The 12,789-nt window shown below is 38.6% G+C and overlaps 1 protein-coding gene across 3 annotated transcripts in view; it reads left to right on the top strand.

Annotated features, from left to right (window-relative positions):
- The window catches only part of rxraa (retinoid X receptor, alpha a), a 158,085-nt gene extending 148,510 nt beyond the window's left edge, over positions 1 to 9,575 (top strand). For all 3 annotated transcript variants that reach the window (XM_086300262.1, XM_086300264.1, XM_086300263.1), the window contains exons 7-11: positions 2,125 to 2,254; positions 3,511 to 3,643; positions 6,220 to 6,311; positions 7,935 to 8,040; positions 8,942 to 9,575. In XM_086300262.1, the coding sequence (XP_086156388.1) occupies positions 2,125 to 2,254; positions 3,511 to 3,643; positions 6,220 to 6,311; positions 7,935 to 8,040; positions 8,942 to 9,089 (609 nt within the window). In that variant the 3' untranslated portion in view covers positions 9,090 to 9,575. The remainder of the gene's footprint in view (positions 1 to 2,124; positions 2,255 to 3,510; positions 3,644 to 6,219; positions 6,312 to 7,934; positions 8,041 to 8,941) is intronic.
- The last annotated feature ends 3,214 nt before the right edge of the window (positions 9,576 to 12,789 follow it).

Here is a 12,789-nt window from a genome sequence, read left to right as displayed (position 1 = left end):
TCTTTTATCCTTGAAATATTCTTGAGGTGATAGTAAGCTGACTTTGTTATTGTCTTAATGTGTTTTTCTAAGTTTAGGTCTGCATCCATCACTACACCCAAATTTCTCGCCTGGTTTGTGGTTTCTAGATGTATAGATTGAAGTTCTCTGGTGACCTGTAATCGTTTTTCTTTGGCGCCAAAGACTATTACCTCAGTTTTGTTTTTGTTTAGCTGGAGAAAATTGTGGCACAACCAGTCATTGATTTCCTCAATGCATTTACCAAGAGCCTGTACAGGGCCTCGGTCTCCTGGTGACATTGTGATATATATTTGTGTGTCATCTGCATAGCTGTGATAGTTTATTTTGTTGTTGTTTATAATCTGTGCCAGTGGGAGCATGTAGATGTTAAACAGAAGGGGTCCCAAGATGGAACCTTGGGGAACTCCACATGTGATACTTGTCTGCTCAGATGTGAAGTTACCTATTGATACAAAGTATTTCCTGTTTTCTACGTATGTTTTGAACCAGTTTAGTACAGTTCCTGAAAGACCTGTCCAGTTCTCCAGTCGTTTGAGTAATATGTTGTGGTCAACTGTATCAAATGCTGCACTGAGATCCAGTAAAACTAAGACTGACATTTTTCCACTGTCTGTATTCAGACATATGTCATTGAACACTTTGGTCAGAGCGGTTTCAGTGCTGTGATTCTGTCTAAAACCTGACTGGAAGGCATCGTAGCAATTATTCTGTTTTAAGAAGTAACTGAGCTGTTGAGAAACTGCTTTTTCAATGATCTTACTTAAAAACGGGAGATTTGAAAGGACCCAAATTCATCCACGATGATGTTGAGAGGTGTTACTTGAAGTCATTTCTGCCAAATGTGGTTATCAGCATAATTACACAATCATTATTAGAAGCACTACTGTGAGCACATTGGTTTACCTTTTTACAAAGCCGTTCCTGGTGCTGTGATAAAGTCCTCTTTGAGCTCCTAACCACTTGCTCTGTAGTAAAGTGTCAGTGGAGCCTCTCAAGGGCCTCTTGAGCTCTACTAGCTGTCAGAGAGGCTGATTTGTGTTTTGGCTAAAAGGTCCCCAAAGAAAGAGTCAGCTCAGCGAAAGTTGTTTTTTCACTGACAGCTCTCTGCAGGTATTTCCTCCACAAGCTGAGACAGAATCACTGTTTGTTTTTTCACCGTACCTCTTTAGAAGATATTATTCACGGCGGGCACTCATGTTGGTGTCAGTGTGTGTGTGATTACGTAGTTATAGGTACTGTGCCATGAAAAAAGCCCCTTACTGATTTCTTATTTTTTTTGCACTTTTGTCACAGTTACATGTTTCAGATCATAACACAAATTTTAATATTAGACAAAGATATACTGAGTAAATACAAATGGAGTTTTAAAATCAATATTTTAAATTTACTAACCCTTTAAAACCTGAACCATGAAATAACTGCCAGAAATCTATAGAAAATCTCTCTACATAAATATATATAAAAAAATATTTGATATATCAAATTTTAATCTGCATATGTATGAGTTTTAATTTGTATTACATTTGCTACATTAGCCATATTTTTGCAATTTAGTCATTAAAAATGTGTTAAAAAATGTGTTATGCCAATTATATTTTATAGGGTTAAAAAAGTCACGCTGATGATATAGAAGTCTCAAAAACTCACAAAAACACATGCATCAAATACGATACGCTTGGCTTTAAAAGGTTAAGGAAATCGAAACCTTCCTTGCACCATGTGAAAAAGTAATTGCCCCCTAAACCCTAATACCTGGTTGTACCACCATTGGTAGCAAGTGTGAGAAATATGCAAAAGAACTAAAAAATCAGGAAGGGTGGGGAAATACGTTGTCATAGCACTGTAGCTCAATTATGCCCTAGCACAAGGCTCTCAGCCAAAAGACACAAAGCTGTAGCTTGCCTCCACCAGTGTATGAATGTGAGAGTGAATGAATAGTGGTATTGTAAAGCGCTTTGGGTGCCTTGAAAAGCGCTATATAAATCCAATCCATTATTATTATTATTATTATTAAGCTAACATTTCAATCTTATTTAATTCACACTGTAGTTGATTTTCTGACTTATTTTAACCTGTTCTATCTTTGTCTCTCGTCCCCTGCAGCCCAACGACCCAGTGACAAATATCTGTCAAGCAGCTGACAAACAACTTTTTACCCTGGTTGAGTGGGCTAAAAGAATCCCCCACTTCTCTGAGCTGCCGCTGGACGACCAGGTCATCCTTCTACGAGCAGGTCTGTCGAGCTGACTTAAGTATTTTGCATGATCTAACCAGCAAACAATTTGCAGTGATTGGCAGTGATGATATATAATTAACAGGATATGGGTTGGAATCAATGGTCATTGTTATATGAATAAATTGAATCAAATTTGCTGGTTCAACAAACCACTGATTACTCAGTGTAAGATGTATTGTATTATGCCCACTGACTGTGTATTAAAAAGGCAAGTAATTGCTGCTGTTTAAAATAACAAGGATTAAACAAAAATAAAAATAAAAATAACAGAATCACAGGACATTGTTTTCATTGTTAAATAAGTCACATTTGTAGATACAACAGATGCCCATGAACATTAATAATATAGTCAGAAAAAAAGAGAACACTGGATACCTCTCGGTCATGTGACTGATGCAAGAGACAGACCCAGAGTCTCTTCATGCATCTGCTGTATGAGGAAAAGCAAGCATCACAGAAGCAGCGATGTAAAACGGAGAGTGAATCATCTGTCACTTCTGCTACAGTCACTAACGTCACATGCAGGAAGGTCTTTTGGGTTCTCCCAACACATTGCCCTTGTTGCTTGCTTGTCACTCTAAATTACACCATTATTTTCTAAATCCTCCTCCAGGAAAAAAAAATGCTATAACGCACCCATCCCTTACCCTAAAAAAACAAATAAAATAAATAAATCCTCCCATCATTCTTATCCTTTGCACATATAAAAAGATGGAAAGACTTCAGCAAAGCGGGGAGAGAGACATTATTCGGCAACGCTCGTCTCTGCTCTCAGGTTTTCTATAAATAACCGCTTTAGTTCTGCTGTATCACAGATAAAAGCATCCCGGCTCCGCTCATACCCAACTCAACTCTGGGGAGAAGAGGCGGGTGTTGCCAGGCAGAACAGTTAAAGGAGCCCTGTCACTCAAACGGCAGCGTCTTGTGTCTTCGGCGCTCCGTGTCGAGCCCCCTGCTTTGGCGCATCAAGCCTGTTGTCTTTATTGCGATGGCAGGCGCAGTTCATCCCGTTTACACGCTTGTCTCTTTAGAAAGCATGATTCAAATGTCTTAGTAATAACCTGATGCCTGTGCTTGAGAAAGCTGCATGCTTTTAGTGCGCAGCTTAATTGATTCATTGGAATTCCCTCCTTTGTTGTCAGTTTCATTTTGCTCGAATGCTGCGTGAACTTTTGTACTGGGGATTTCGGAGAGTGTGAGTGGTTTTATTTCTCATACTTTTTTCTCAGTCCCTCTCCTCATCTCTTTCTCAGGTTGGAACGAGCTCCTCATTGCATCATTTTCGCACCGCTCGATAGCGGTTAAAGACGGGATTCTGCTGGCAACGGGGCTGCACGTTCACCGCAACAGTGCCCACAGTGCCGGAGTGGGAGCCATCTTTGACAGGTTACTAAATTTTCTTGGACTTAGTGACATCTAAATTCATGTAGAAACTGCACCAAAAACTTTTGTAAATAATATATTAGGTAGCACTTTCTAAAGGTGTGCTCGAGTAGCATGTAATGCAACCTGAAAGTAGTGCTTTGATAATATTGTGATTTATAAAGGTGGCCTATTTTTTAAGTTAATAAAAGTTAAAGAGTTAGAAAAGTATTAGTCTTACCGATACTCATATTTAGTATCAGCCGATATTTTGTTTAACATCAAGGGACACAAAACATTTGTTAAGTGTATTTATTTATTTATAAGTCCTTACTAAGATGTTGTAGAAATTTAAAAATAAACTTGTTTCATTGTTACAAAAACATTTGGATTAGTCCTTTATTCTCTGCCTAACTTTTGTCAGATCAGCTGATTTGGCGGTCTAAACACATTGCATTAGAGAAGTTGTAGAGGGCCCCCTGGTGGACAAACTATGCCGCATCAATCTTGTAACATGGTTAAAGTTAGTTCTCCTGTTTCTTCATATATTTTAAATTTTTTATTTATCGGCTGTTTAAAAATACTGATATCAATATAATGGCAAATGAGTAATATCAGCCAATAATATCGGCTCATCGGTGTATCAGTCTCTCTCCTGATAACACGTTAGCATTAGAAACTCAGACTAAAACTCAGAGCAAAGTCTTTGTCAGCTGTGAAATCCCATGAGGTTTTGATACAGCACAAATATTGCCAATGTGGAATAATAACTGTAACAATTCCAGTGTGTCTTTGTGAGCTGGATGTACACGCTGTTGTGTCGTACAGGCTCCCTTTAATTGGCACTTGGGCAATTTACATCTGTAGTTGTTTTTCTTGGCCTTAATTCATTAATTATACTGCATTTTGTGGCATATTTTCAGTTGCATCTGCAATGCAAAGCAGCACTCTTTCACAGCATTCTTCCATTATGATTTGTTCTTAACATCACTTCCCCCAAAATCCAAACAACGGATGTTGATCCAATTCAAGAGACAAGCTCCTTGCGTTCTGCTGTGCCAGACATTGGATTTTTGTTGTATATTTGTCTTTTAGTCCAACTTCAAGCTTTGTGCTGCAGGGACCAGCTGTGATAGGCAAACACAGACACATGATCAAGTGCTGATTTAGAGAGTGCCTAAATTGCTTTTGCTTTGCGTTTTATATTGGCAGAGTATGCATTTTAAATGTCATAATTGTGGGAAGACAAAATTCTGATCGAGATTAAAATTCTATTAAATGTCCACCCCTTGTAGAATATTTCATGTAACATTGAATCGAAACAATGAAATGTTACACAAAATGGGGAATGCCAAGCAGCACAGGCACAATTGATTGACTCCAATATATAAAATATTTACGCCGGTACACAACAGGGGTCACACAGAACCTCTCATATCTTATATAGACAATCCATGCACCATAGAGTCACAGCGCAGCTGGATGCAGGAACCACCCTTATGAAAGTTTGTCAAACGTATAAGAAAAATATATCTTACATTTTGTTTGTATTGGTTTGGGATTTTTTGTAAATATATATTTTTTAAACTACGTTACTCTTGAACAGTTCTGGTCATGGATTGTTATTATATTTTGAAAATTAAAAACTGCAAATGAAGCGCATGTTTCCTTGCACAGTTTTGGAGCCAGCAGAGAATTTGCAGCTGCACGTGCTGTCATCAGACTCAGTCAAGCCACAGTCAAACTTTGAGTACTTTCTTTGTGTCTCCCTTCTTGCGCCTCTGATCAGCAGCCTGTGCGCTCAGTCATCAGCGTTCACAGCCACAGGACATATTCCATCTCTTTATTAACTGTGGCAAGCATTAAGATGCAGAGAACTGATAATGTTTCTTTATCTGGTCCACTGTCTCTTCTCCATACAAATGAAGAGACTGATCAACTTAAACGCTTGAGTCCCTTTCCTCTCTCTCTCCCTCTCTGTCTTTTTTTAAGCTCTGTTGTTCCTCCTTAGAGCAAATTGAATTAGAATGAGCTAAGAGCCACAATTGACTTTACTATCTGGGCGCGAGGAGCAGAAAGAAATGGAGTGAGAGGGAAAATAAAGAGTGCCAGGGAGAGGGTGTGACCGAGTCAAAGTGGGGTGAGGAGTTCGAGCGACTCCACACGCCACCACTCCCACCCGTGATGTCACACACAGACAGTGGGAGCACTGGTGTTAGATTACAGCTTGTGTTTACTCTGCGGCTTTCGTTTTATGAAAACCATGTACTAAATATAATTACTTTGCAGGGCTGTAAACTTTTCCACTGATCTAACTGTGCCAGTGTGGGCCCAGAGTAAGCTTGTGTGCATGTTTTTTCAAATAGAGGCAAACTTGAAAGTGGTTAAAACCGTATTTGCAATGCACCAGTCAAGAATAATGTGTCATTTGCAAAAAAAAAAAAAAAAAAAAAATCCAGTTAAGTGTGATCTTTAATTTTCTGCCACTGGTTTAGTTTGATTTTACACAAATATTGCCTATTAGCCAAGAATTAAATATTCTTGACATAGTATTTTAACCTGAGTAGCATCTCTAACTGTCTCCTGTTGCTTTTGTGCAGAGTGCTGACAGAGCTGGTGTCAAAGATGAGGGACATGCAGATGGATAAGACAGAACTGGGGTGCCTTCGAGCTATTGTCCTTTTCAACCCAGGTAACCATTGTGTATATTATATAAAAGCTTTCATTTGCTGTTTGTACAATGCAAACTCTTGTTTCTTTTTTCTCTTTTTTTTAGTTTCAACTTTCATTAAAAAAAAAAAAATAAATATATATATATATATATATATATATATATATATATATATATATATATATATATATATATATATATATATATATATATATATACAGTAATGTAAAATGACTAAAAATCTTTTAGAGAAATGGGTCATCAAACTACTGCGCTGTGTAATTCTTCCTTCGGAGTAATTGTTGTATACTGGCTTTTTTTTTTTCTTTCTGAACATCAGCGTATTCCAGTGAAATGCAACTTTTATTAAAAGTATAAAGATCTTGTGCACTGTGGCGTGGTGCTGCTACTGTTTCTAGCTATAATCAGCCGACACAGACGTTGCAGGAATAGAATATGAGTCACTGAGGACTCGAAGCGTAACGCTTAGTCAACACAAACTCTTCAACTTTGATTATTAAACCTTATCCCACAGCAGGCTTAAAATAGAACATCACAAATGTGTCTTATTCTCATTGGCTCAGCTTTCATTTGGCTTTAATCAATTCCAGTGGGAACAACTTTTCACATTGGGGAAATGGTCTCAAAATGCTGCCAGACTTTTGTTAAAAGTAAATATAACGTATTTAGATTCAAGAACGCTGTTGCGTTGTGCATCACTTATGTCTCAGCTCTGGTATCTCAGCTTGTAATGGAAACTATCTCCTTGAGTTGACCTTGATTCTCTCAAGGCACCATTTTCACTTGAAATTGATGAATTCTCATTTATTTTGTAATTTGCCAACCTTGTGTAAATTTTACTACGTTCCCCCGCAAAGGTCCAAAGAAAGAGTGCGCTCTTTAATTGAGGCCCGTGTCTTGCCAAGGCACTTCTGCTATGAGTGTGCTGTTCTGTATTTAAACCTTATCCAAATGGAATCTAAGTGGACTGAACTAACCCATGAATGTGACCCAGGTTTTTAGTGACTCAGTAAGGGAGGCTCCCTGAATCTCTCTGGGGCTCTGCGGATCTGCTCACCCTGGACACACTGATCCTCTGTGTTTCACATTTTGTTCAGGCCATACCCAGACCCACTGGCCCCTGTTCACTTTTCCGCCTGATTCCTTGTTAATTAGGGGTTTGCAAGACTACACTGACTGGAGAAAAAACATACGGTGGTGGGGGTGAAGGGAACAGCAAGGCAAAAATGGCCCTCAGTCCTTTTCTTTCACACACTGTGTGATCTGGTCCAGCCATTAACAACCAATGTACATTCATTGATTGTCAACTTCACAATGCTTTGTTCGTCAGAAATGTTAATCAAAGATGAGTCCAGTGAAGCTTAAATTGGTGCAGCTTGAGAATTGCGGTCTTAATTGGACTAGCCCAGAATGTGGAGATGCTTTTCCATATTGAGTTATGCTAGTTTTTCCACTGGGCAAAAGTGCAGATTTGAAAGCTTTTTCACGCCTACTTGTTTACTTCTTTGGGGTTTTTTTTCTTTTTATAGTGAAGAAGAATGTCCAGTTGTGTACAAATAACAGCAGCACAGCCTAGCCACGTGGTGTAGTGAATTCTTTTGTTCTTTCTGCCACTCTCCGCAGACTCTAAAGGTCTGTCCAACCCAGGCGAAGTAGAAGCTCTGAGAGAGAAAGTCTACGCGTCTTTAGAGGCCTACTGCAAACAGAAATACCCAGAGCAGCCTGGCAGGTAAGATCATAAACACCGAGCCCTTATTGTTACATTACCAGTTTGCGGTGCTGAGAAAATCAAGAGCACGAGTGTGTTTATTGTTGCAGCTGTTATTAACATTTAAAGTCTCAACCCAGACAGCCTCTCATGAGGTAGAAGTCAAAGAAAAAAGCTTGAAGTACATCCACACAAGAAACGTGTTTTATCAGTAGCTTTGAGTTCACCGTGTTATCAGTTTTGACATAGACTGTATATCAAAAATTGATGTTGTGAATTGGTATATGAATCATTGACAGAATTTGGATTTTTTTTAAACCAAATGTGACCGTATTAGTTGAGTTGATACAGTAGATGATGTTTTAACTTATAGTATAAGCTTGATTTATGTGATACTAATTCTTTGTGTTTTTTTAATGGGATGGCAATTTTGGTCATCAAAAACAAGGGGGGTATAGATATTTACTACATTTGGTTGCAAACATGTTGGGCATGTTATCATGAGGGTATATGGGGACTGGTTAGCTTTTGGAATCTGCCTCAAGTGGTTGTGTCAGGAATTGCAGTTTCTGGCACATCTGTGGCTTTTTCGTGGCTATTTTCAGCTTGAAAGTTTGCTGAAACCCATCTACAGCTGCATAAAAAACTATTAAAATTATTATTGTGTGATAGTTTTGCACTGAAGTTTTGCCATTTGCTCAAAACAGGTTTTTCTTAGTCTTATATTTAATGTGAGGCCTGTGTGTGCAAGCATCACCAGTTCTCTTAAATCATAACTTGCAGCTGGATGGGTGAGCGCCTGCTTATGACAAAGTGCATATTTATGCCAAAACTAATGCCCCTGAAACTGCAAGCTTAGAAATACTTTAAAATTATTTCAGCTTTTCATCCTGTGCTAAATTCTTGTTTTGTGTTGTGACAGATTTGCTAAGCTGTTGCTGCGATTGCCTGCACTGCGCTCCATCGGTCTTAAGTGTCTAGAGCACCTGTTCTTCTTCAAGCTCATCGGCGACACGCCCATTGACACCTTCCTTATGGAGATGCTAGAAGCCCCACATCAAATGACATAATAGAGGTGAGGGGTTGAACCCTCTTTACCTCCACCCAACCCTCCTCATCAGCCTTGGATCAAGAGGGGGGCCTTTTTCCTTTTTTTAAAAAAAATAAAAAAAATAAAAAATCTCCAGCAAGGGACAAATCACAAGACAGCCTTGGATGGAGAACCTCCCCCTTCCTCCCTCTTTTTCTCCTCCTCCGTCCCTTCTACCCCCTCGCCTCGCTTAGATGTTTTCAAACAATGAATCCGTCACGCCCATGGGTCTGTTTTATACCTTGTAAAAAATATAAATACGAATAAGAAATATTATATATGAAAACCACGCAGCAAGACGAGTGACAACGGTGGACTGAAATGAGGACGGACAGAGGACAAAAGAAACATATTGAGCCATTGTTTTCATCATCACTTTTCCTACACCTTGACAAGAAAAAGCTGAGATGATCAGGTTTTAACACATAAAGACAGAATTGCTCTTGCATATATATATATATATATATATATATATATATATATATATATATATATATATATATATATATATATATATATATATATATATATATATATATATATATATGCGCACACATATATTGAACAGTAATGATGTCATAACTGGACACTCAACGTTGTGATCGGGACAATCGTGGGCTCTTGAGAGCCTTGGGCTGTTTAGACTTGGACCTGAGCCCTCACTGTCTTTCAGGACTGAACTTAATTAAGAGGGGCGGGCTGGTTCGGGGAAATAAGTCTGCTTAAAGGAACTTGTCTGTTCCTGCCTGACTCAACTAAGCACGTCAGGTCTTGCACTAGCTGTGTTCTTTTTTCAATGTGTGAGCTTTCTGGAGAATTCAGAGGTGGGTTAACAAGGTTGCAAGAGCTCAAAACCCTCAGGTCTCTGCCCAGTTCCAACAAATACAACCATGTCTTACTCTAAACACTGTGCAACACTGGGGAGAATGTTGTGGTAGTCCACTTATCAACCCTTCAGTTCGCGTATTGCTCGACAGAGAGTTGGGAAAGTTTGTTATGTACAATCTACACACAGGACCATTCAGGCTGTTTTAAAGTACCCAACTGTAAGCTTTACAGCCCACTGGATGCTCTGAAAGGCTACCAGCACACGGAGGAACAACATATATTTTGGAAAGTAACATTTCCAACATTTGGCCTTCATCACGACAAGCTTGGACGCCTGGAAAGTTTGTGCACACTCACACTGTGGGTAAACGTCCTAGTTTTGCCAGCCTCTTAGCTCCTTATCGTCCATTCTCCACCCTCTCCACTTCGCGTTTCATGTGAATTCCAGCACACCATTTACACCTCCACACTCTGCTCAACACAGCGGGTATTAGCTTTTCAAAACACCTCATATCTACCTGTACAGAAACAGTATTGACGTTATTTTCAGTTTTCACTTTTAACAACCGCAATGCACAATTTACCTCTGCCTCCATCCTTCGGACCTTCAGTTCTTGATACCCATTTAGGATTAGACCATATACAGTATGTGAGAGATGTACTTGTTGCTGTTGCAGCAGGAGCCATTATTTGTTTGTTTGTTTGTTACTTGGCACTTAACCTCATGACCGTGGAGTCGGGTTTCTAAACAGAGAGCTGATGTCGATGTAATTGACCTCTGAGGTGGACTCTGGCCCCGACCCAATCAGGAACGCCACAATTGTTTAACACCTCAGAGGGACACACACACACACACTCGCTCTCTCTGCACTTCTCTGGACAACCAAGTGTCGTATAAGTTGAACTGAAATGTTAAATATCCATGTTTCTACATATATACATGTTGTGTATAAATATGCTTTATGCCCATATTCTGCTTCCCCCCTCCTCTGCTTTTCTGTAAATGCTGCAGCTGCTGCAAAACTATGCATCAATTGCATTTCCAAAGATTGTCCACAGATCTGAGATCTTTTAAAGAAATGTGTTTGTCAAATGTGGGTCCACTGCAAGTTTTTTACTGGCAGGAGAAAATAATACCAAGGGTTTTGTTGTTGTTGTTTTTTAAAGATATTTAGGGGTTATTTAGCTCTGGTTTACTCACATTTGATTGAAATTAACTCAAACTTGTATTTAACCAGGCAAGTTATTAAGAGAAAACTGCTCTTTACAGCGGTGGCCTGGCAAAAAGGCAAAGCCTCTCAAGTAAATGTGGCCACTATAAGTAAGGGCTAAAACAAATTCTGACATGGTAACCCTCGATGACAAAAATCTGCCCAGAAACAGAAGGACATATAAACACCAGCGAAAGTACTCAAACCTAAACTTTGTGATAGGTCACACTACAGCAGGTGTCACCAGGATTTCAAACAAACTCACCAAGTGTAAAAAACCAAATTTAAAAAAAAAGCACCAGCTTTGCTACTGCAGATAATAATAATACTTATGACGGTTAAAAAGATTTAAATAGGATTTTCTTTCTATATCTGCATCTTTGCTACTCTTTCATAAGCACCTTTACACTATCTGAACCTGGGAAACAAAAGAGAAAAAAAAGAAACCCGAGCACTGTGTTTTCATTACATTTTGATAAAAGTCAGATTTTTAATGGGGTCTGAGGAAATGTGTGGAGTCTTGAGAGTGTGCCCTTTGAAAATAATTTGCTTGATAGTAATGGATAAATGAAAATCTGAATTGCACTGAAAATGTAAGTAAATTAAGCGTATGAAATAAAATCCACGCTTAAAATGATAAAACAATTTTTTTTTTAATCAGCTGGTGTTTCATGTATATTTCATCATATCCAGTCTCGCAGTTGGTTTATGAAAAATGAAACTCGTGGGAAGCAATCGGAGCTTAGTTTAGCTGTCAGCTACTGATGTTGAGTTTATTAGCACATTAATCAATTATAATCAAGTTTGAGGGTCATCAAGACTCCATAGATTTCTGACTCAGAAAAAAACAAACCAGTCTGTAAAATGTCCGTATGTCCGTTTTTCATCATTATTTGGTGCTAGTTTTATAATAAATAGCACGCGCTGGGAGAGAACTTGTAAATGTCATTCCACCTCTGTGAAACTGATCCCCCAGATGGCCAATGATCTCTTTTGTCTTACGATGAAAAAAATCAAAAAGTCAGTTCATACACGCTGGCTCTGAAATGTCAGATGCTATAGAGCTCAAGCACGACTGCAAGGTTTACTTTGGGTGAGGGAGAAGTTTGGGTAAGAGGAATGGGAGGGATGTAGTAGCAGTTTAAGAGCTGCGAGCTCCTTCTAGTGGAAGAGAAAGAGCGCTGCAACATAACTTGAATTTTTGTTGTCGTTGTTGTTGTTGTTTTTGTTGTTAACAAAAAGAAGGCACTTTCTAACCGCATTACTATCATCAATATTCCTTTGGCTCAGACAAAACCTCAGTATCTGTGCTTAGTAAAACTGAGTAAAGTAGCAATAATGTCAAAAAGACCAATTGGCTTTGTGTTTGATTCTTATTCTCTATTTTCATTGAGGTGGCCTGAATATTACAACCTATCCATGTGACAGTATTGACTGCCAGCTTGAGCTTACAGTATTTATATTATTGAGAAAAAAAAAAGATATATATATCTATATATACATACTTGTTTGTCTGTTAAATCAAAAACGTTCATACAATTTCAAAGGAAACTATTTTTAGAGGCTGATTTTCATCAAGAAAAGCAGATGATAAAACAATCCAATGCTCGTTTTCCAACCGGGTGACCCAAGTGTTAAAAC

This window comes from Aulonocara sp. 'chitande type north' Nkhata Bay, linkage group LG7, assembly GCF_057382095.1.
Source record: "Aulonocara sp. 'chitande type north' Nkhata Bay isolate Kocher_YH1m ecotype deep benthic linkage group LG7, A_spYH_male_GT1.1, whole genome shotgun sequence".
Lineage (NCBI taxonomy): Eukaryota > Metazoa > Chordata > Actinopteri > Cichliformes > Cichlidae > Aulonocara > Aulonocara sp. 'chitande type north' Nkhata Bay.
The sequence above is the reverse complement of the archived record's forward strand: the minus strand, read 5'-3'. Positions and strand labels throughout refer to the sequence as shown.